The sequence below is a fragment of the Lithobates pipiens genome, unplaced genomic scaffold, assembly GCF_037356315.1.
Source record: "Lithobates pipiens isolate NorthernLeopardFrog02 unplaced genomic scaffold, aLitPip1_a1.2 Scaffold_18, whole genome shotgun sequence".
NCBI classification, from domain to species: Eukaryota; Metazoa; Chordata; class Amphibia; order Anura; family Ranidae; genus Lithobates; species Lithobates pipiens.
The window spans coordinates 149,398,609-149,424,248 of NW_027507758.1; the positions used below are offsets into that span (position 1 = coordinate 149,398,609).

General features: G+C 39.5%; 1 protein-coding gene across 12 annotated transcripts in view; it reads left to right on the forward strand.

The window, feature by feature from the left end:
* The window catches only part of ARID1B (AT-rich interaction domain 1B), a 527,934-nt gene that overhangs the window by 49,847 nt on the left and 452,447 nt on the right, over nt 1-25,640 (forward strand). For 8 of the 12 annotated variants that reach the window (XM_077486264.1, XM_077486251.1, XM_077486257.1 and 5 more), the window contains exon 2: nt 20,112-20,309. In XM_077486264.1, coding sequence (XP_077342390.1) covers nt 20,124-20,309 — 186 coding nt within the window. In that variant the 5' untranslated portion in view covers nt 20,112-20,123. The remainder of the gene's footprint in view (nt 1-20,111; nt 20,310-25,640) is intronic. The other 4 variants (XM_077486252.1, XM_077486254.1, XM_077486258.1 and 1 more) reach the window with 1 other exon arrangement.

Genomic DNA, 25,640 nt, shown 5'->3' on the forward strand with positions numbered 1-25,640 from the left:
CCTAAGGTGGATTTCCCACATTGAGTGGATGCTTCACCCAGATTTCCTTTTAGGTGGATCCTCTCCTTGGGAGTCTTTATATGCTGTCAAGAGTGGGAAGGGGCAGGTGCCGGAGGCTAGTACTATTAACTCTCTTGTTTAACCAAACTAGTGCTTTGGTTAAAAAAAATGATAATATTACTGGCCTCCTGCTCCTGCCCCTCCTACACTTCACAGCATATAAAGACTTGTCCTTTTGGCCAATCTTTTTTCCTATGGTTTGATAAAGGGGCAGTTCTGTTGCCCTAAAACACGTAGCCATGCCCCCTCCACTTCCTGTCACCATAACCCCTGCCAAGAGAGGTGCTGTTTGGAGCTGTGGCCATCTTGCTACATCCGGTAGCCACTGCTGCCTATGTTGCAGCCTGAAGCCTGATAGCTGTGTTTCAAGAACACCGTTTCAGCCAGCCACTTTGCGGAAGCGGTCTACAGCCTCATGTTGATCTTACGCAGGTCTATATGGGTTTACGACAAGCTTTAGTCCACTTTTAACTAGTGAGTGCATTTTTACTGTCTTTTATTCTTTTTAATAAATCGCTTCTCCTAGATGGAGGCACCTTCTTGTCTTTTTGTTTTTTATATGTGCATTAGGATCTCAAGACCTAATCTGAGAGGAGCTGCATCCACTTCAGCTTGTGTTCCCTACCATTCTACTGGCCGCCTTGCATGCCCTATTAAGCACTTACAAACCGGACCATTTTGCTGGTCAAAGACCAGACCCCCTTTTTGCCATTCGGCACTGCGTCGCTTTAACTGACAATTGCGTGGTCGTGCGACGTAGCTCCCAAACAAAATTGACGTCTTTTTTTTCCCACAAATAGAGCTTTCTTTTGGTGGTATTTGATCACCTCTACGGTTTTTATTTTTTGCGCTATAAACAAAAATAGAGCGACAATTTTGAAAAAAAAAACGCAATAAGCGATTATTGATTGGTTTGCGCAAAAGTTATAGCGTTTACAAAATAGGGATAGTTTTATGGCATTTTTATTAATAATTTTTTATTATTTATTTTTTTACTAGTAATGGCGGTGATCAGCGATTTTTATTGTGACTGCGACATTGTGGCAGACACATCGGACATTTTTGACACATTTTTGGGACCATTGTCATTTCTACAGTAATCACTGCTATATAAATGCAGTGATTCCTGTGTAAATGACACTGGCAGTGAAGGGGTTAACCAGTGGGTGGCAGTGTAAGGGTTAAGTGTTCCTAGGGGTGTGTTGCTAACTGTGGGGGGGGGTTGGGCTTTCATTTAGTGAACACTGATCTCTGCTCCAATCACATGGAGTAGAGATCAGCGTCACTAGTTGCTAGGCAGAATGGAGAAATGCTGTTTACACGGCATTTCCTCCATTCAGCAGACCCGCGACCAGACTCACGGGGGTCCCGACCGGCACGAGAGCGCGCCGCCGCCGGCGCGCTTGTGATGGCAGGGCGGCATTGAAGATTGGACGTACCTGTACGCCAATATGCCTGCCCGTGCCATTCTGCCGACGTACATCTGCGTGCGCTGGTCGGGAACCGGTTAAATGAGGTCTATTCAGCCCAATAGCTCATTTCATTTTCTTGGGTTAATCCCTGTCAAGTGTTTGTTTTTTTTTTTTTTTTTTTTTTTTTATTTCTTTTAATGCCATCTGTGTTTTGTCTTGGGAAGATTTCTGTCTCATAGCCAAAACAGGAAGTTTGATTAAGTCACTCCAAAGTGAGGGAATCGCTGGTTCTCACCAGGGTTACTAGAACTAGTGTCCCCATTGGAAGATTTTCCATCTGTTCTTGGTCTGATGACAACCCAAAATTGAGGACTGAGACAAATCTTCTTCAAAATAATGACTCTTCAAAGAGGGGACACAGACAGCAATATAAACCTGATAGGTGTTCTAATCCCTCTTAATTCTGTTCAAAACTTTTACACCCCATTTACACTTGTGCAACTTGTCATGCGAATTTTGGACATCAAAGCCACATGACAAGTCATACCCTATGTTTTCCATTGATAACCATTTATATATGTGCAACTTAAAGTAGTTCATGCACTACTTTGGTCTAATTTTCATGCATCTTGAGGGCCATAGATTTCAATGTTGGTACTCAAAAGTTGCATGAGCGTCTTGCCTGAATGTTTTACATGCAACAGTGGGTCAGTCACACAAGTGTGAATCGAGCCTTATAACTGTAAAAACCCAAACAAATAACATTTTTTTAAGTAAGAAATATTTTAAACCTGTTTTATTTCTGGAAAAATTGAATCCATGAACAAACATTATAGGCTATGTAATAAAAAATTAAAAAGAGGAAAAATAATATAAAGAATTTTATACAGTTATTCCAAAAGAATTTTAGAATGTTGTTTTTAAGGGTCATAAAGGATATGTTTTATTGCAATAACACTGTGTAAAATTTCAAGTAAGATGTTTATTAAATAGCAGTTGTTACTGCCCATAAAGAGGTGAAAGACTTCCCCTAGTATATAAAAGCTCAGTGTTGTTTTTTTTTTTTTTTACTTTTCAAAAATACTTATTTCTCTCCTTATTGGGTTCATCCAGGAATGTAATCCAAAGATCAGAAAGTGATGTTTTATCTTTTATATGCAATCACCTTAGTCTTATACAATGCCTTTATTAATATCAGAACTCTGAGAAGGTAAGGTTTAAATGATTAAACCCACCCACATTTAGATTTTGGGTGTTTCCAAGGCGATCCATTTTTTTTCATGCAAGGGATGTTGTCTGTATATTGGAAACTTTTTGACGATGGGACCAAGTACCCTCTGAAGCCAAACTGAGAAGACGGGAGACCAAAGTATTAATATACCGGTTGCATTAATAAACTCCAGAGAAAGCCAATGACCTCTGAAGAAAGGAATGAAACGCTTGCACATTTGCATATTAAATTCCAGAGATCCACATCCAGATAACTGCATTTATGGTATTGGAAATAAGAAATATTTGTTAAATTCCATTTTTTATATGTTTTCTCCAAAGTGTATGCTTCTCTTAAAGTAGTTGTGAACCCTAGGAAAAAAAAACCTGCAAGACAAAGGCATAACGAGCTAGTATATGAAATACTCGCCTTAGATCGAAGCCCCCACAGAGGTCCCAGCACACTGCTCTGCCGGCGACATGTCTCCCGGAGTTACTTCCAGGTATCGCAGGCTCGGGCGCTGTGATTGGCCAGAGCTGGCAGTAACGGAACATCAGCTGAAGCAATGGCACGAATGAGCCGCTGCTTCAATGCGCATGTGCCGATGACGTCCGCACATATTGATACAGGGGATATCTCCTAAACCGTGTAGGTTTAGGAGATCTACACAGTAGCTACAGGTAAGCCTTATTATAGGCTTACCTGTAGTGAAAAGTGTTCTGTAAGGGTTTACAACCACTTTAATACAACACATTATCTTGCTAGCTTTAGTACTTTCAGATTGACAATGCATGCTATTAGAACTCTGGACTACAAGTAGACCGATCCTTCTCTATTATTGATTCACTTCATTCTAACCTCCTTACCCACTAGTCTCACAGATTGGCTTGCACCATTTAAAAATACCCCTATTGGTTCAGTTTACACTACAGACAGAGGTTAAAAAACACAATGTAATCCAGTTATGCAAGAATTACTTTTAACCTGTTGCTGCACAAGTGTACCAGGATGGTGAGGTTTCAGAGACCGTTCCCGGTCTCTAGTAATTATCAGGAGCCATCAAGACTGGCTCTCAATCATGTGACCACTGTGACAGCCAATCACAGTGATCATGTGTTCAGGCAGACCCTTCCACCACCGACGTAATAGCAGTTAGAGAAACAGGACAGGAAAGGGATAACATACAATTAACAGAACTACCGGAATTGCTTTTGTTATCAGCCTCTCAGACTAGGAGAGGGGATAAGCACTTTCAGCCACTTTGGGTTCTAGATCTTTGCACAGTGCTGTCAGTCTCCTTTCTTGAACATGCAACAGAATGTGAGTTTAGAGGGATGACTGCATTAGATCAGAAGGCTAGGGTAATTTGGTGACCAAGCGGTAATGCAATGGAGAAAATGAGGTCACTCTGCTGATAATGAAGACCCCTTAAACCCCCCTCCCAGGGAAAGGAAGCCTTGACTGGTGGAAGCATGGCATCTACGTCTGCAGCAACCTAAAACAGGGAGGTTAAGTGGCTCTGTTAGGACTGGCCCCTAAGACATAAGGTGACTGACTGGAGCCTGAACTTTAGAAAAAGGCTATAAGGGGGAACGTCCCACTACTGGGTAGATTCAGAGGTTAAGAGTTGCACACCCACGCACTCGTAGTGGGTTTCATCACTGCTTTATTGGCAGTTATGACCTTGCCAGCGATTGTTGCCTTTTGGCATGGGTGCTCAACTTGCGGCCCTCCAGCTGTTGCAGAGCTACAAGTTCCATGGAGCATTGCATTCTAACCCCTTCCTTTTTTTTGTGAGTGAGAGATTTCCCTTCATTTACTGCCCCATAGCCAAAACAGAAAGTGAGGGGAAATCCCTTCAAAGTGGGAGAATCCTTGGCTGAAATAAGGGTCACTAGAACTAGTGTTCCCAATGGAAGATTTCCCCATCTATTGGTGTTCCTGAGGACAACTCATAATTTGAGCTTTCCTTTTCCTTTTACGTTCTCTTTCGGCAATAACCATAAATAGGACAAATAAAGAGGGTAGCAATAAAAACCTGATGTTATGATCCCTCTCTTCCTCAAAAACGACAAAAATTGCCCTTAGTTATACGTTAACCTAGTAAAGAAACTGCATACAAATGAGAAAATATATATATATATTATTATATTTTATGTGTTGTATGGTTATGTTCCAATAAGTAAAATAAAGTTGAACACAGTGACATTTGACTAAAAGGATTTTATGACATCGGAAAGCTTGAACTACATCTGCTTGTTCTTGCAAAGTTGACGCAGCTGTTAGTCACAGGCCTGACTGCAAGGTTTCACAACTCGGGGCTTTGTTATCACTAGAAAACAGGTTTGTTCAATACAAAGGCAGACGTTTTGGCTTGCATTCAGACAAACACAAAAGGCTTGTTGTACCTGCTAGCCTGTGGGACTCTACACATGAATACCTGTTGCAGTTCTGAATATATGGCTTATGCCACTCAGCCGAAAGCACAAAGGCAGTTGAACCGTTTGCTTTTGGGTGTGTGTTCTCATGCACAATTCTGTATTAATGGTGTCAGAACTCAAGCAGATGTCTGCTAGAAGTACTGGTAGACTTATCCATCTAGTTTTTAGGTATTCAAATCAAGGTAAACAGGACTGCAGGACTCAAGCCTACAGTTGCTTCTAATTTTTAGGTGTGTTCACCTGGAAATATATTAAACATTACATTTCCACATAGTCATTCCCCTCTGAAAACAACATTGTTTTAAATGAGGAATAATAGTCTATTGACTAAATGATGCTGTACTGGCAAAAATTGACATTTTGCTTTTGTGTTTTACAACTGAGAAAATAAATTATAATAATTTTACAAGTGACCTTTAGAAAAAGTTCCGTCATGTTCATACATTGTATATGTGTTGTATTCAGATAATAGGCCAACGTTGTGGCTTCTGTATAATTCAGAACCCCAAGGACCTCTATTGTATACTAACATTTCGGTATTAAGATTCATATTGTGTGTTAACTACTATAGCCAGCTTTTCTTACAAGAAGTTGGGTTTTAATGTGTAATCTTGTATCATAAGCCAGTGGACGGATTTTTAGCAGATTCAGCCATAAGTGAGCTCTCCAGCTCATGGACAACCACAGCATATGAAACTATTGTAGAGGGTTTCATTTATGAGTTTTATAATGCATGCTTATGTTGCATATTAGGCAAAATAACAAAATAAAAAGTCAAGGCCCCCTAACCTCTACTAAGGTCTGGAGTCTCCACTGCTGTAATAGCACAGTAAGTTGAAATATTGAAATTAAATTCACTGTCTAGCCTTTTCCACTTCCTTTGTAAGTAGTCATGGGAGACTAATAGTACTTTTAGCTAACTTCTGACTTCACAAAGTTTTTGTTACAGAAGGAGCCTCCTTATTAAAGCCTAAGTGCAGCCAAAATTGCAAACAGAAAAATCAGCACAAGGAACTTAACGTCCGTAGGAAATTTGCCTTGTACTGTTTCCCCTTCTGTTAGTGAAAATCTTCCTCCATCCTGTTCCTCTACCTTTGCCAATTTAAACTTCCAGTGCAGTAGAGGTTAATACAATGAATGGGCTGACACAGGTTCTCGAGAACCTGACTATGCCCACCCTTTCCACTCAGATGCTCCATTCTTAGGAGCCGTACTACAACTTCCCTTGTGCTGGTTCCTCTTCTGTTAGTAAAACTCTTCCTCCACCCTGTCCCCCCTACCCCACCAATGTAAACTTCAGGTGCTGCAGGGGTTAATACAACTCACAGGCTGTCACAGGCTCTCAAGAGAGCCTGACTATACCCACCCTTTTTTGCCCAGCTGCTCCATTCATAAGAGCCGTACTATATTGCCTATGAATGGAACGGGCATCAATCATCACCCACTCTCCATACTTGGATCCTGTTTAATTTATAGAAGTTGTAGTACAGATCCTGTGTATGGGGCAGCTGGACAGGAAGGGTGGGCATAGTCAGGCACTCATGATGAGAGCTTATGACAGCTCAGTAGTCCTACTGACTGTAAGTTATGTCCCTTGTGCTGATTTTTCTGTTTGCGATTTTTAGTGCACTTAGGCTTTAAATAGAGTTCTTAATTGTCATAACCCACAGCAACCAATCAGAGTTTTTTTTTTTTTTTTTTTTTTGCACAGGTCTGGCTTTAGTAGTGCATTTTTATTGGTTTCTTAGTGACATCATACCTAAACACTTGTAGCCTCCCCTGCCACCTGTCTCAAATATTGCCAGGAAGACCAAAAAAGCCTCTCTCTATTGGATGAAAAGTTCATACTTTGGAGATTAGAATAGGAAAACCTGAAGTAACACTATTTGATAGGCCTTACCACAAAGCCTAACCTGGAATTGTAGACAACCAGCTCTTTAAAGAGTTAAAATAAACACTTCTATTTCTAGAGTTGTATTTCTAGAGTACGGTCTTCCAGCTGAAAAGGCAGGATCGTTTTTTTAAATTTTAATTTTAAACCACAGTGGCTTTCATAGCATTTTATATATCCTAGGATGTTTCTTTAAACCTGTATTGTAAGAAATACATGGGTTTGCGATAGTGGACTACAATCTAAACATAGAAATTCTATTTCTATTTTTTATAGTGTACATATGCATGAAATGCAAGGACTTTTAACACATACTACTCTTCTGAATTACGTGTTTGTTACCCTGGGGTGGGGAGCAAAGACTCTAGACCGTGGCACTGTGATTAGAACATATTGTGTATGCTCAATGACTTGGATATATGCATACAATGGCTTCAGCATGTAGTCCTATAACTCACCCCTTGCAAACTGTTTAGCATGGCACTCTACATATGCTTCAAACTTTTTTCTATGAAGCGTACTCTGTTTTTTTTAATTGCCCTGCCATTAATTAGCCTATAAAAGCAGGACTAGAGTGCTGTCACATACCACCAACACCCCTCTTCTAAGAAATAAGGATATAAGAAAAGGAGGTTGCAGGTTGAAGGCTCAGGCTGGCATGGCAGGAAGAGAAAAGGTAAATGGAACTGAATGAAAAGCCCCATTGTTTTACCTCCAGCAAAATTAACTTTTAGATGCTCAAAGGTTGCCCAGGCACCTGTGATTCGGTTCTCAGGTGTGACAACATCTTCCTTGGAGATGTTAGAGCAGGGACTACTTTTCCTTTTTAATTCTTAAAGAACTTCTTGTGACTTTTAAGAGATTAATTCATAAATGCATGTCAAGTTCCAGTCCTTCTATGTTTTTCTGTTTCTGCAGAATGCGAGGTTCCAAAGACCAGGTGTCTCAATTTCCAGTGCAATGTTGGTGATTTACTGAAGCATTATTTTTCTGCTCTTAGCTGAATGGCGTGGTCTTTTGCTACTGTAGTCCCTTTTCTTTAAATTTTGCCTGTGTGTTCAAAAATGCCCTCCTTTGTGCCACTTTTGTAAAAAGTAAATATCTGAATAATAGACGTCTTGATAACTAAATGTGGACCTAGCATCGGATGCATTTAAAAGAAAAAAAAAATATTTTCATGTTAAGTTGCAATGTAATAATTACAGGAATGCATTACTTATCTCAGAAATACCTGTATTTTGTGATTCTCTCCTGAAGGATGGACCATTTTTCTTCAGCCATCATCCAGGGTCAACATCTACTTCCTAAACTGATATGCTGGCTCAGAGATGGCAGTCGTATAAATTCTGGTGACTGGGACCTTGGCTGTGCTCTGACACAAATCGGCCCCTGCCGTAGCATTTTACCTTGAAACTTGCTGCAAGCCGGGGACTGATGACATCCGGAATTTACTCATGCAGTATTTTGCTAAAAGATCCAGTCTAAAAAGTCTGGTCCTTCTACAGCCTTCCACCTTTTTTACCTGCAGACCTAATGCTGATTGAATGAATGCCTTTTAGTTTCTCTACAAGCTCTAGAGACTGTTATTTGTGGCAGTCCAAGGAAGTCAGCAGTTTCTGAGCTGCTGCAGCAATCCCGTCTGGCACCCACAATTATTCCTTCGTTAAAGTTGCTTAAATTGTACATCTTCTCATTCTAATGTTTGTTCAAACAACCACGACAATATCTACATACTTTTATATTGCGGTACACCTGCATGATTTGCTGTCTTCCTAATGACTAAGCATGCTTAATAAAGCGTTCACTTAATGTATATTGATGGTGCGATGCTCAGAGTAGCCTTTGGCTTTTGTTAGTATTTGGGTAGACTGCTACCCAATTAAAATTGGATCAAAGTATTCAGACAAAGACTGCTGTATTATTGGTAAGACCATCGTTGATGCAAAATATGCTTAAGGTTGTGCACACGAGCTAAATATTGAGCTCCTTGAACTGGCCGACATTTGGCCCGTGTGTACGGCAGCTGGTCCAGCAGAAGCTGGCTAAATGGCCAGCTTCTGTTGAAACCGAAACAGGTCTGCTGATCGGCATCTGATCAGCAGACTCAGCCAGTGGCTGAAAGCACTGACCGGTGTGCTCTGCCGGGGGGGGGCGTCCCCCTGCCAGAACACAAAAACTCAGCGGATAAATCACTGTACAATCATCTCGCAGTAAGCATGTTCGTTTAAAAGGTCTGCTGGTTGGCATCTGGTGTGTTCTAGCTTGAAATTTGAATCTATACTGTATATATTCTGATATTGGTGCTTTGCCCCTTCACATTTCTGTCGGCTTTTGTCGAAGGGGCATGACTGAAAAACGTCTCCTGCCCTCCTTCTGATAAGCGCTCTCAGCCAATGGCTTATTGTACTAACTGGTGTGTTCTGGTGGAGGGGCATTCCCCCTTGTCAAAACGCAGTAGTTCATCACTGTACTAACATCACATACTACAGCGGGTCCTTCCAAGCTGTCAGGTTTTTTGTTTTTTTCATTCAGCCCGCTGGGTTGAACTAAGATAAAAAAAAAAAAATAGTATTGTGTACTGGGCGTTATTGCTGAAACATGCTTGTTTTGTCCTTGATAGACATTCAAAAAAAAGACAATGTGGCTACAGCTTTTTGCTTTCTGTACTGTTTTTGTTCCTTGTACAGTGTTTTATAGAGCATTGGTTCAGTTATTGGGGCCTTGTGTATGAAAACTGAAAGAAGATAATATAAATGTTTGTAGAGGTAAATGTATAAATTGGACTTGCCTGTGTGCTCCAGTTCCCATGACCGGTCATTTTAAAAATCGGGAAGTAGAAGGAAAGGTGCGATCACCAGATCTCTTAAATCAGTAGGTGTTCTCAGTCAGACAAGTGATATAGAGGGATTGATTTCCCTTGGGCAACTCTTCCGGTAGTGATGACCGAAGGTTGGCGCCTTGCTCAAGTAGGGATTGTGCGTGCAAGGAGGAATTTCTCAGAAGTAGGTGTATAGGCCAGATTCAATTTTTAGTGTGTACTGAACTGAAAGAACTGTAGAGCTCCTGATGGATGAATAGTATGATCTCTCCAGATGTCAGTTTAAACCTTGACTGCCATGTGGAGAGATCATACTAATTACACTTCAGGATCCTTCTAATTTTATCAGCTCAGTACGTACTTGTTAATGTAGAGTCTAGATTGAAATTAAATCTGGACTATATATATTCTGTTATTGGAGCTTTCCTCCTTGCATGCTGTCTCTGTCCATTCTTAAATTTATACACTAAACATTTCCATCCTCCATTTACCATTTGGATATTTTGCCTGTGTTTTTCTAAAGCTTCTTGTAGACTCCAGATGATTGTCAATTTTGCAGGTACAATCTGACTTATCTCAGGTCACTCTCTGCAGAATGTTCAAGGGTAACTACTTCATCTTGTAAAATAAGGTGGTGTAACTTAATGTCATAATTTTTCTGAAGCGAGGCTAGGTTCACATTTATGCAGGTTTCGGTTAATACATATTTCCATCTCTTTTTCTTCTTCCTTCTTTCCTTCTTCTAATTTCTTCTTTCTTTCTTCTTTCTTCTTTCTTTCTTCTTCTTTCTTCTTCCTTCTTATTTTTTTTTATGCGTTTTCCATTGTTTTTTTTTTCTTTCGGCTAATAGGAAAGTATGACAGTTCTGTTCATGTAGTGTGACTTTACACTCTCTGGCACTCAGGTAGCATCAAAGTAGTGCAGGAATCTTTATGTCCAAAGTTGCATGTTAGGGTTAAATGTTAGGTTTAGGGTTAATGGCTAGGGTTACAGTTGGGGTTGGCGTTATAATCCTAACAATTACTGCTAACCCTAAATTACTACCCTAGCCCTTAACCCTAGCCCTTAACCCTAGCCCTGAATTCTAACCCCAACATGCCACTTTGGACACAGGTTCCTGCACTACTTTGCTGTCACTTTGATGCTACTTAAGTGATAAAGAGGGTACATCAAAGATAACTAGGAATATGTTAAACTTGTTTGCTGTATCTTATACACACGCCCACCATAGCAATAAAGAAGTCTAAAATGTCGGACTATGCATGCGCATGCATCAGGTGAAGAAGCAGAGGAATGTAAACATTTCTGCGGGGCTCAGCAGGTAATGTAGAGGGGTGTAATTAGACTACATCTATTTAGAGAAGTCAAGGAAAAGGGGTAAGGAAACCTTGTTTTAAATGTTTCCTTTTTATCCCCTTTAAGTCATGTTTTTTTTTTTTTTTTTTCCTTGGGGCTAATTATCTTTGTGTCCTTGGTCTTGAACTTTGTTTATTTGCTATGAAGGCGGCTTTTAAAATATTATTTAACCACTTGGGATCCGCGCTATTGCAAAATGACGGCAATAGCGCGGACCCACATTTTCGGGACTACGTCTATTGACGTAGTCCCGGTTACGAGCGGCCTGCGTGCCCCCTGAGGGGCGCGCGCGGCGCGCTCTGTGATCGGCGAGTCCGTGAGACTCGCCTGATCACCGATCCGTGTAAGGGGTCGATCCCGACCCCTTATCACGTGATCAGCTGTCAGCCAATGACAGCTGATCATGTGATAAAACGGAGCCGGTAATCGGCTAGTATTCCTCCTCGCGCTGACAGCGCGAGGAGAAAAAAAAAAAGCCGATCGCCGGCGGCCGTGTTCGGGACATCAGTCCCGATCACGGCCAGCAATTTAAAAGGACACCTGCCCCCTGCCAGTGCCCACCTGCCACCCGCAGTGCCATCCTGAAATAAAGTAAGTGCCCCCCTGTCAGTGCCACCCAGCAGTGCCCATAGTGCCCACAGTGCCACCCAGCAGTGCCCACAGTGCCACCCACAGTGCCACCCAGCAGTGCCACCCACAGTGCCACCCAAAATCTGCCTCAGGTGCTGCACCCCAGTGCCGCCCATCAGTGCCCAGCAGTGCCGCCCATCAGTGCCCAGCAGTGCCGCCCATCAGTGCCCAGCAGTGCCACCTATCAGTGCCACCTATCAGTGCCCATCAGTCCCATCTATCTGTGGTACCTATCAGTGCCCATCCGTGCCACCCATCCGTGCCACTTATCCGTGCCACCCATCCGTGCCATCTTATCTGTGCCCATCTTTGCCCATCAGTGCCGCCTTATCTGTGCCCATCGGTGCCGCCTTATCTGTGCCTATTAGTGCCGCCTTAACTATGCCTATCAGTGCCCACCAGTGCAGCCCATCAGTGCCCACCAATGCAGCCCATCAGTGCCCACCAATGCAGCCTATCAGTGCCGCCTAATCAGCGCACTTCAATGAAGGAGAAAAATGACCCGTTTGCAAAATTTTATAACAAACTATTAAAACATGATTTTTTTTTTTTTTTTTTTTGCATCTTTTTTTGTTTGTTTAGCAAAAAATAAAACTCCGAGCTGTAATTAAATACCACCAAAATAAAGCTCTATTTGTGGGAAAAAAATGATAAAAATTTCATTTGGGTACAGTGTTGTATGGCCGCGCAATTGTCACTCAAAGTGCATCAGCGCTGAAAGCTGAAAATTGGTCTGGGACTGAGGGGGGTTTAAGTGCCCAGTAAGCAAGTGGTTAAACCACGTCACTTTTTCTTGGTGCAGCACTAATTTCAAAAGAAAATAGAATATCTTACAGTATGTGTTGTCCACAGCCTCCAGATTGGGAAAATGGCTAGGATTTGCACAGTCTGTACTGGGATTCATGTTATCCGTTCATGCATAGATCCTGTGTGGATGACTCCATTTCCAAGTCTTCCTACATCATTTTCTAGAGTGTGTGTCAAAAAATTCCCCCTAGACTGTTATTGGGAAATTTCTCTGACACATACACACAAATAAGCTGCAAGAAAACTTGGAGGAAATGATTTGCCTGAGAACATTGAATGTAGGAACAAGGCCATGGAGGTTGGCCATATTTACAAACACTCTTCCTCCGTTCTTTCCTTTAATCAATGTTATTGGATTTATTTTCCTAACTAGAGCTTTTAAATGTACTCTGATATTTTGTATTATACATTGACTCATTGTATTTTAAAATTGAAACAAAACTTCTTTCATAAGGTCATTTTGATCTATACTTGTTACGACATCATTTATTTGATTACAGAATATTAAAGATGGCCGTACACAAAGATGATCGTTCACAATCAATATTGAACCTTGCAAAACACGAAGTATTGAATTTAAAATATGATTAAATAGCCATAAATGTACAAATTGTCTAACAGATTTGTATTAAGATCAGTTCTTTGGCATACATCCATATACTGGTTCAAACTGTTGAGAAAATTCCACAATGGTCAATCGGTGCAGCAGGGTCGAAAGTGATTAAGAGCTTTCTGTATTGATGAAAGGGATTTTTATTTGGTTTGAGTAGTTAAGTCGTATTAACTAATTGACTGGTCATATTGGCATTCATGTATTTTTCATTTGTGTTTTGAGTTTTATATATTGGAAAAAAAAAAAAAAGTTGGAGAATGGGGAAAAAATAAAATAAATATAATATATATTATTCTCTATCACAATATATAATTTTATATATATTATTCTCTATCACAGTATATAATTTCATATGCTACATAGGTACTTTTATTTTCTGGAAATCTGGTATGACCGTTCTTCCACACTGATTTTTTTTCTTTTTGTACAGAATTTTATCAAGTGTTATTGCTTGCTCAACAATGTTTCTTTCACCCAAGGCTGCTTGAGTAGAATTGTGTCTGGGGTTCTAAAACTACAGCACGTGTACATCTCAATCCAATTTATTTTGTAAAGCAGCCAGTCGACTTTGAAGTTCTGTGTACAGAATAGCCATGGAGAGAATACAAAACATTCATCAAAGTGAGGAGCACAGCAAACTTTAACGTAGCTTCCAAATCATAATTGTGTGCTGCAGCCAATAAGGGCTTTCAATTGCACAAAATTCTGTTTATTATGCCTGCAACAAATATACTTGCATGGCACGTTTTGTGAGTATTGTGACCACCTGTAGGCTTCAGTTGTAGGGGCTGTTTGTACAAACTTTAAAATGAATATATTTAATGTTCTAAATCAGCGGGTTTTTGCATCTAAAACAAAGTTTTAGATAAAAAGAATGCCAATTTAAAGAACCAAAAAGCTCAGTCATGGTAGTAGTTTTTTTTCCCTTTTAATATTTGTGTAATATGTGGGTTCATTGTGAGCCAAAATAATGCTCTCTAGTGAAATATTTTTGCACTTTTTTTTTTATTTTTTTATATTGAGCATTTATCTATAGAACTGTTTACAGAATTTGTCTATTTTGGATTCCACACGTTATAAACTCAAAATCTGCAAAGCTTAGTAGAGCCTTCTTAAAAATAGAGCACATCTGTATGTCTTTTTTGTCCTTACTCATTACTCGTGTTAGTCATGAGTAGAGCCATGCAAATCATTCCCTTGTATGTGGTTAGGCTACAGTCCTCAAGCACTACTTCATAGAAGCTATAGTCTGCATGACCAGCAAGCCTTTAACAGCTTCATGCAGTTTGGAATAAATGGCTTTGTAATATAAGGCTAGTTTGTGTGCTTAAAACCAAGTGTGCTAGATGTACAGTTGGCCTAGGGGCAAAGAAGAATATTTGCATGACTGCTCCTCCTATTCAAAACTGGAAATGATCCCCCTATTTATGGCCTAGTATTGTTATGGACCTGAGACATGCATATGTCTTCTATTTTTAAGGAGGCTTTACTGTACCTCATAAAAAGTGCCAAATGTGGCCTTGATGAAGGGGTGGCTTTCAACATACTATCTTCCTCCATGATTTTGTGATGGAGTAAAGCTCATGCTTAAACAATTTTGGAGTGTTGGAGACTTCCAAATATAGGCTTTAATGTGCATTGCAATGGTTCAGTTGGGGGGCTTGCGGCCCACATAATTATAACCTATCTGAGTATACTTCCTTACACTATGTAAGCCCACATCAGTTGATCATGGCTGGTAGACTGAACATTCCCCTATAAATGTGGAAAATATTGTTTTTATGGGTAAAACTTTACCTTTTGTTTTGGGCACAGCAACCAATCGCTTTTGGAATTGGCACCAGAAAAATTACATATGGTATCTGGTTACTATGGGCAAAGCCTAAACTGTTCAGTTTTCATGGATAATGCCCAAACCTTTACCCTTCCAGACTGTATTCTTAGCATAGCCACTTCTGCATCTGAAGCCTAACAAGCATGTCTCTATTTTGGAGATTTTTCAAAAGAAAAGATTGCCTTTGGTGAGAAAAGAAACATTTGTGTTAAAGTTGCAAATAAAGTAGGTTATCCCATCTTCTTCCTTTTATTTTTATTTTTATTTATTTTTTTTTTACATGAACTTCTAAAGGTGTGTAAGATCTTGCAGCCATCATATGTTTGCTGTTTGATGTTCATGTCTTAAGAATTTTGTGGGAATAGCTGCATTTATAATTCTTACACATTTTCATATTTCAAATAAAAAATAGTGCGCAGAGTGTAAAAAAAGTCATACTTTTATTTAAAATATTTCAAATAATTTGATGCGGAGGTTAGGGTTATTAGACTACAGAACAGAAAAAAAAAACATTTTTGTAACAGCGAAGTTGAACAACTTGTATATTACAAAACTATTATTAGAAAAAGAAGAACCTTTTCAAACATTTACAAGAGTTGCATCATGATTGAAACAGTTTTTTTAGTTCATAATTAAAAAAATATGTAATCTACTAGAATATATAGTATTGTAGTAAGAGTCTTGATTTAAAAAGAGGCATCTACCAGTTGGGTATCAAATCAAGTGTCCATTCAGGGCCCCATCAGCATATACATACAGTACGTTCCTTTTACTTCCTCACAGCTTTAACTGCTAGGAGAAAGAAAAGCTAGGCCTATGTAATCTCAATCCAGTCAGAGTTTATGCAGGGTTAAGGACTCGCTTTGCTCCCACCCCAGTATGTGACAATGCATAGCCACCTACCAAGCATCAAGCTTTCACATGCACATCCATACCTGGAAGTACAGGGTATCTTCTTTGCTTCGTGCAGCTGAATAGAATGGTGGTATGAAGGAAAGGAGAATATAAGATGTTGGAGGACCAGGTTTTCAGAACCTATTCACAATTATCCATTTCACTCGCATGAATATTAAAACATATTTTTATTTTTTTATAAACTATAAGAGCTCAATTACTTACTTTGTCACATGCACCTCAATATACTTTTATAGGTGTAAATGGACTCTAACCTGCTACTTTGGACTAAAAAAAACTGCTACGTTGCCCTACATGGGCAAATCACAGCTTTGCTTTGAAGTCAACAGAAAATTTTAATAAATTTGTAAAAAGCATTGCAATGATAGTGACTGTAACGTTATAGCAGGGCACCATGCTTCAATAGCTTACCAGCTTTTCCAAATCTCTAATCCACTGCAGTGTCCTTGCAGGTATTATGCATTGCTTATATACATTCATTTGGAAATTACACTATATGGCCAAACGTTTGTGGACACCTGACCATTACACCTATACTTTATGTTCAAAAGTATGTGGAACCTTTAAATGTATTGGGTAAAGGATACTGTTAATGCTACGGCATACAAAGACATTTTAGACAATTGTGTTCTTCTAAACCCAATTATGTTGCTCCAAAAACTGATCCATAAAGATATGGTTTGAGTTTGGTGTGAATGGCCTGCACAAAGCACTGACCTCAACTCTACTGAAAAGCTTTTTTAATGGGAATACTGGGTCTTGTCCAGTTGTCAGTGCTTGACCCTTCTGGCTAAATGGGCACATAGCCCCACAGATACTCTCCAAGATCTTGTGAAAAGTCTTCCCAGAATAGTGAAGGTTGTTAGACACAAAGGGATGGGGTGTGGGGGGCCCCCATATTATTGCCCATGGTTTTGGGGTGGAATGTCCAAAAAGCTCATATAGGTGTGATAACCAGAAGTCCAATAATGTTTTGTCTATATAGTGTATGCCTTCGGAACTGGGGATTTTTTTCAGCACCTTATACCCGCTGCTGGGATTCAGAGTGGAAACAAGAGCAGGTGACATGAACAGCTTTTCCAGTCTAGCATTTCACTTTAACCACTTGCCGACCATGTCATGCAGATATATTGCTGGACAATGACTCTCCCGGGCGAAATCCTGTATGGGCACGTCCTACCCTTTCTCAGCCCCAAGAGGGCAAGCGCCATCTGAATGGCATGGGATCCGATGCACGTGGCCAGTGGGCACGACCGCATGCATGAGCGCCAGAGGAGAGGAGCCATATCATTTGTTCCTAAGTAGGAAAAACAATGGCTCCTCTCCTAGTCAATCCTATCCCCATACAGTTAGAACACAGTGAGGAAACGCACAATCCTTTGATCGCCCCCTAGTGTTAACTCCTTCCCTGCCAGTGACATTTACATAGTAATCAATGCATTTTTATAGGACTGATCACTGTATAAATGCCAGTGGTCCCAAAAAAGTGTCATAAGTCTTCAATCTGCCTGCAATGTCGCAGTACCACTAAAAATCATAGATCATCGCCATTGCTATAAAAAAATAAAAAAATAAAAAAAAATGCCATAAATATGCCATAAATCTTTCCCATAGTTTGCAGACGCTATATCTTTTGTGCAAACCAACCAATATAAGCTGCTTATATATTATTTTTTTTTTTTTACCAAAGATATGTAAAAGAATATATATTGGCCTGAATGCAGAATGCAAATTTGTTTTTTAAAACCTTTTTTTTGGGATATTTATTATAGAAAAAGTAAAAAATATTGTTTTTGTTTATAGTGCAAAAAAAACAACACCACAGAGTTGATAAAATACCACCAAAAGAAAGCTATATTTGTGGGGAAAAAAGGATGTAAATTCTGTTTGGGCACATCGCCGCACGACTGCGCAAACGTCAGTTAAAGTGACACAGTGCCAAATTGTAAAAAGTGCTCTGGTCAGGAAGGGGGTAAAATCTTCTGGGGCTGAAGTGGTTAAAATCTTTTGCTGGACTGCGATGTTTTGTTGTGTGACCATTAATTCATGATATATGCCATTTCATATATGGTGAATTGGTAAATACTGTTTTGTACTTGCCATTCTAGTAGGCTTAATTTTTTATTTTTTTCATAGAACACTGGCAGCGTATACACTATGGTACACGATATAATGAGTGGACATTGTTAGTCTGCCCACTAGTAACCAACAACATGGCCGCCTTTAAGGCAGCGACAACTTTTTTTTTACTCCTTAGCCGGTGTTCTGTCAAAACAGCCAACTTGTCCTGTACCGTAGTGTATAAGCTGCCGGAGTTCTGTGAAAACAGCCAAGTCGTGGAAATCTGCAGTTGCCACTGCTGGAGAGTGACCGGAAGTGACGTAATTGAAGATTTTGACAAGTTGGCTCTTTTGACAGACAGGGGCACAGACAGCAAAAAATACTGACAGGTGTTCTAATCCCTCTTTAGGGTCCTTTCACACGGGGCGGATCAGTTCTGATCCGCCCCGTGGATGTCCGTTTGCTCAGCGGGGATCACTCCGCCGATCCCCGCTGAGCAGGGAGATGACAGCTCCGTCTCTGCACACTGCGCAGGGACGGATCTGTCACAGCGCCGCTCTCCCCTATGGGAGATCGGATGACGACGGACCGCAGTGCCCGTCGTCACCCGATCCGATCCGCAGACGGATGGAAAAATAGCTTTTTCCTCCGTTACACTTTTTCGGATCGGAGCGGGTCGGATGTCAGCGGACATGTCACCGCTGACATCCGACGCTCCATAGACCTCTATGGAGCACCCGTTCAGGTCCGCCTAAAAAACTGACAGGCGGGCCTGAACGGGACGTCGGTGTGAAAGAGGCCTTACTCTATCCAAAACAAACAAAAAAAAAGCTTTGCCTCTGCTTATATAGTAAAAGAAGTGCCAGTGTATTCTGTACATTGAGGCTCATTAAAGAGGAAGTAAAGGCAAAATTATTATTTTTTTTTTTAACGCACCCTGTAAGGCAAAGGCATAATGAGCTAGTATGCATAGCATACTAGCTCATTATGAATAACTTGACTGAGAACGAAGCCCCCAAAGCGGTCCTCAGTCTGCCTCTGCGCCGCTGCCATGTATCCCGGAGCGGTGGCTGTCTTCGGGTAAATATCTCCTAAACCGTATAGGTTTAGGAGATATTTCTTGGACCTACAGGTAAGCCTTAATCTAGGCTTACCTGTAGGTCAAAGTTGGTTGTAAGGGTTTACAACCACTTTAAAGAATATGTTAACCCAACATTTCATATTCCTGCTGTACCATGTACTTGTATGAAAAAGTATCCTGTTCTCTTTGTATTGCTTCCTTTGTATAAAATCCCTCATGCTCCTGTCAGTTCCCTCCATTCCTATTAAAAACAGAACCCACTAGAAAAGAGAGCACAGCATGGTCAGTTTTCTGGCAGTGCTAGGAACTGCTTTCCTCCAGTGATCAGACTTGTGCTGACACGCCTCCCCCCACAGCCATTCAGTGGGAAGACCAGTGTCATGCTGTTTCTCCTCCCCCTTCTGAGCGCCTTATACAGCTGAGAACAGGGGGTGTGTGATCACTAAAAATGGGGGGGGGGGGGAAATATATATATATATATATATATATAATATATATATATATATTTAATTATTATTATTATTTTTTTTTTTTAAACATGTATATACAAATATTTTGCCTTTCATTTCTATTTTAAACTGAATAGGTTGTTTTACAAGGTGAGGGTTTACATGTACTTTAGGTGGCTGGTTTAAAGTGAAATGGGCTACCTTAAGGAAATGCAATACATCAGTGCATGAAAAAAGAAATAACCTGCAATAATAACTTTGATATGCACACATTGAAAATACTCCATCGGATTATAGCTGTAGCCCTAGCATAGCTTGGAAGAGAAATTTGCACATCGTATGAAATATTTCATATCCATAAATCATGCAAAACTTTCACGACAGTATTGCTATAATACTTTGTATAATAATACTTTGTCCCATTTTCCCCTTAATTACTGATGTCTATATGGAATTAATAAGAAAAAATACAAAAATGTATACATTTTAAATGGACCTCATTGCATTCAAATGTTTTTGTTTTTGTTTTCCAGCAGGGAAGTCCAATGGATCCAGTGGTAATGAAAAGGCCTCCACTTTATGGAATAGGGAATAGTCCCTACTCTCAGACACAGCAAAGCAGTCCTTATCCTGGCCAAGCATATGGACCTCCAGGACCACAAAGATATCCAATGGGAATACAGGGACGGACCCATAGTGGCATGGCAGGAATGCAGTATCCACAGCAGCAGGTTAGTGCTTTTAGTTGGATAAATCAGTCTTGTGTTTAAAGCTTTGTAGTACATTTTGGCTTTTCAATAATAATGTGCAATGGGCAATAATGTGTAAATGTAAGGAGCCCTAGCTGCCGTTATTTCAATTTACTGTAATCATTGACATATTACATGTTGCCATGGGCTAGCGCACTTTGTGAATTGTTTGAACTAGCTTACTGTCTAAAAAAATTACATGAAAAAAATATGTACTTCATGGTCATTGTTTGTATAGCCATTGTATTGGTAATTATAATCTTATAGGGATTTTTTGGTTATTGTAGGCCTTCCAGTCTCCCCTAGGTCTGACATTCTTTTGGGAACACAATGCTTGTTTAAATTTGTGGTTATCAATTTTAGCTGCATGTTAAAGTAAAACTTTTTTTTTTTTCCCATTTTGGATAGAGGGTTAAAGTCAAATCATGTTACTTCATGTGACCCTGTCATGAGCATCTAAGGCAGTGATTCTCAACCAGGGTTCTGTGGAACCCTAGGGTTCCTCCAGAGGTTCCTAGGGGTTCCTTCAACATTGGGCAATTTCTGCCTCTCAGATAAGTTCCCACTGACACCATTGATCCTTTTAGCTATCTGTAAGGAGGTAATTCTTCCCAATGACCACAAGTGTAAGGACCATTCTTCCCACTGACCATCGCACTTATGTATCATGAGTTGTAGATTTCTAATTTTTAGCAGGGGTTCCCTGATGCCGGAGAACTATTTCAAGGGTTCCTCTTCATTGAAAAGGTTGAGAGAGGCTGATCTAAGGGCTGTCTTTTCTGACCCTCTTTTGAAAATGAGTGTTGCCTGGCTGTGTGTAGCTTTAAGACTTTTGAGTCACAGTCCCAGAACAAGCATGCTTGGCATAAGCGTCAGAATTCCTGGGGTGTCATCATAGACTGTGCTTTGTGAATGACAAAACAGAGATATCGGGTAGAGACGCAACACTGAAACTGATGTCAGCGGTTCCCTGGAACTACAGCAAAGCAGTAGTATCTGGAGAGGCTATGAGAAGCCGTTTTCATGGGTTTGTAAGATTACCCAATAAAAGTACATTGGTTGTAAGTCAGAAGTGGGGCCTAGAGATGTATCAAAAGGATGGCGCCTGATGTAGGGCTTTAAGATCTTAAACCTCTCCAGACTGGAGTTGAAGATTACCTAAACTCTTCAATAAAGCTGCTTGAACCTTCTAAAAGCCTGCTATACATGCTGTTTTTATACAAACAATATATAACAAAATATTGAATTTTGACAGTTAGAACAAACATACACACTTTTAATAGTTTTCACGTGCACTCTTGATATGGTGATGTAATGGCAGCTTTTAAGCTTTGTACACTCTTCCAATCCACAAAGCAGGGTTAAATCTAATATTTTATCACCTGGATAAAGGGAATACAGCCAAGCCATCAAACCAAATGACTTTTATTTATTATGCTTTTAATTCTTATGCTTCATCTAAATGGCAACCTCTCTTCCACTTATCAATCATAGTAGTTGCCCTTACTTGGTCCAGCTTTGTGACAGATGTCAGCTGCCCAGCTTCATGTTCATGCAAAGCCAAGATGGTTATATGAAATGTTTTTTGGTATGGAGTTACAACATGTTAAGTAGATGAGTGTTGAGATTTCCTGTTCATTTGCTAATTGCTGTATAATTGAAAATTATCCATAAGCAGGCAGTGACCTGGCACAGTGATTGGCTGCTGGCCCTTCTCCTTCTTTTCACAGTTCTAATATAATTGGCTGAGCCACACTACAGTTATGATCGCTAATATCCAACGAGGGAAAAAATGAATGGCTAATTATAACACCAAATTTCTTTTGAATGGATAAAACCTCTGTCATACAGTTACTGTAGCTCGGTGCAAAACCGATTTGTATCTAAGCTTTTCCGTATGAGCATAAATGTATAATTATTATCGTATAGGAATAGTCTGATGTCTGAGCATGTTATAAGCAAGATATTATAGTAATTTAGTTAGTTTTTTATTTTTTATTTTTTTCTCCTAGTTGTCATTAATTTCCGTATATAATAGTGTGTATGTGCAAGTATTTTATTTTTTTCTTCCATTCTGATACCAGGAATCGGATACAGTAGTAAAATATTGTAATAGCTTGCGTTAAGGAAATCAGTACACTAAAAAAAAAATTAGCGTCGCTGAAATCCAGCTTCTGAAGTTGCTAGTTGCCTGGTTTCCATGCTAAATCAATAGCTTCAATGTTGAGTCACTGACATAGAGCAAGTATTTAGTTCAGTAAGTCGGTGAGTAAATTCCAGACTTCTAATCTCAAAAAGTATTAAACACTTCTGGATATGCTAGTTGTTATCGTAAGTGAGGTCAGCATTGGTAGCTTTGTTTAGGTTCCCTTTAACATTGAAATGTGTCCCTCTGCTGATTAGCTTTCACTGCAGTATAATTGGTTCCTCTCTGGGTGGGTACCGTAAAAAAAAAAAAAAAAAAAAAAAAAAAATGTTACATCCCAGATGTCACTATAGGAAGTGCTGATTTAAATGTCTACCCTGTGGTGCATTAGAAAGTATGAGTGTTGTGGTGTGCACCAAACCTTATGTCAATTCTCTGAAGACTAACTATCAGATGCAGCAATGGCTTAGATTACACACTTCAAATTTACAGCTATGTGTCTGTAGACACTGGAATGGCACATTCATATACCCAAAAGTGCTGTGTTGTCATTATCAGGAATTCAAGACAAAAGGTATATTTTTCAGGGTAATGTTTCTAGGCATTAAGATTTCTATATGTTCCCTAAACATAGCAAATATTCAGTACGACATGTGCAATTTTAATTTATTTTCGGATGCATCAGTTTATTGAAGATTTTTTTTTTTCCTTTTTCCTCATATTCATTATATTCTGATTTTTGCTTTCAGAATTTTGTATCTTTCGTTTCTTATATTTTTTGGGTGGTTATGAAAACCATTTTTTTTTCTGGAAGATTGCTATATATTATCGAATCGGACAGATTTGATTTTTTAGGATGCTAGTCTAACCCAAATGGCAGGAGCTGATTGGACGAGATGGACTGGTGTCATATGCATCCGAATTGATGAATGGAACAAAATCCGGATCTGTTGGTTAACCACATCCGAATTATCAAATTATAGAAAATTTTATTTCCCCATGGGCCAAAATTCCTATTGAATCAGGTGCTGTCATCCAAATGAAACAAATGCACTCATTAACTACTTGGTGCCCGTGCTATAGCCGAAAGATGGCTACAGCACAGGCTTAAAATGCCAGGAGGGCGTACATGGACATCTTCCCATTGTTGCGCTGCGCTCACTCCCCCTGGAGCACATAGGTGCTGTGCTCCTGTGAGCGCCGATTTCTTGGGACTCAGCTGATCACAGATCGGGTAAAGGGCCAATCACTGTGGGTCCTTTACCACATGATCAGCTGTCAACCAATGACAGCTGAATACAGAAGTAAACAGAAGCCGGTTAGCGCCTTTTTTTTCCCTCAGGCTGTCAGCATGAAGGAAAGAAGAAAGTCATTAACTGGCTTCTGTTGGAGGGACATTGGTTCCCTTAGTGCCCACCAGTAGTGCTAATCGGTGCCCATCAGCGCAGGCTCATCAGTGCACTGCCGGCAAGGAGAAAAATTACCTGTTTGTAAAGCTTTTACAAAATATGATAAACTGTTTTTTTTATTTTTTTGTTTTTTTTAATGTTCGATCTTTTTATCAAAAAAAAAAAAAAACCTAGTAGTGATTAAATAATACTAAAAGAAAGCTCTATTTGTATTTTAAAAAAGGCCGCGCAATTGTTATTCAGTGTGCAAAAGCACTGAAAGCTGAAATTTGGCCTGGTCAGGAAGTGAAGCAAGTGGTTAATTTCACTATTTTTTTTTTTTTTGGATTCATTGACTTTCATTACTGTATCCATACGGCTATTCAGATATATCTGAATCTCCGAAAATTTACTTTTTCTTTGAAAAAAAAGAAATCAAACGAAACTCGCCTGTGTACTTTTTAGTTCAGTTCTACTCAAAAGTTAATAAACAGATGTGACAAATGTTCCTATTATCTGTTTTATGGGTAGTAGGTACAATTGTTAGGAATCCTGGTGATCATTTCAGGTAAAACTGCAGGAAAGATGCGAAAACTGCAAACACTTATACATATTCTTTTTTTGAATCCTTTGTTATGTTTTAGAGCGTCATTTTGTTCAATTTATTTTTGCTCTTTGGGTAAAGTGGAATTTAACTTTTTTCCTTCTAACATTTCTATTATTGAATAAGCTCAGATAAACCCTGTACTGCTTTAAGGAATAACTATGTAAATACTGCCTTCTAATTCAGCCTTGGTAAATGCAAGTGGCCTGTAGGAAAGTTTTTTTGGCTCAGATCCTGCATAGCATTACTGCATTCTGGAAAGAGGATATTTTGGACTTAGTGGATGGCTTTCCAACTTGGAGATGTTGGACTGTTTCCAAAGAAAGTAATTTACTGTTGGCTTGGCAGGTTATGTACACAAACTTTTGCAAAAAAGGTACTATATTAATTTCAGGCTCGAGTTTCTAAAGATCTTCTAAAAGGAGCTCAAGTTTTTCTATAGTTCCTATTAATGCTAGGGACATTTTTGTTTTAAGCTTCATTGTTTGTGCTCTTGATAGTTTCCTACTATGATGGCAAGGTAATAAGTTTCCATTGAATGACAATCTAGACAACAGTGGTTATATTTTTGCCTTACACCATTGCTCTACAAATGGCTTTCATGAATAGTAATGTGTATGTTCTTTTTGTGTGATATCACATGCACTTTTTTATTTTTTTTTGCTGTAAATATTAGTACTGACTTAATAATAGTTGATAATGTTATTTGCGTTCTGTAATAACTGAAAAACAAACAACTAACCATAAAAAAGGTTGTACCTATGTAAGTATCTTGATCCATTAGCTATTGCTATAAATAATAATGGTTAAAAATCATTGCTTGCAATGGAAATTTAGCTTTTTCCTGGTATTCATGGACTTCAAACACAAAATGTAGAAAAAAAAGTAACCATGTTCCAGAATGACCATTACTTAAAGAAGAACTACAGACAAAACCCTTCTTTTTTTTTCAGCTTGTTAAACATCCCATTTCAAAACCATGACTGTTAATGTGGAGTCTGCCACTACATTTGGGAAGAGTTTTGAAGTGCGTTTGTGGGAATTTATGCTCATTTAGCCCAACAGAGCATTTATAAGATCAGGGACTGTATGTGGCCATGAAGACCTTGCTAGTGTTTGTTCATCATAAAGGTGTTCAGTAGGGTTGTGGTCAGGGTTCCCTGCAGGCCACTCAA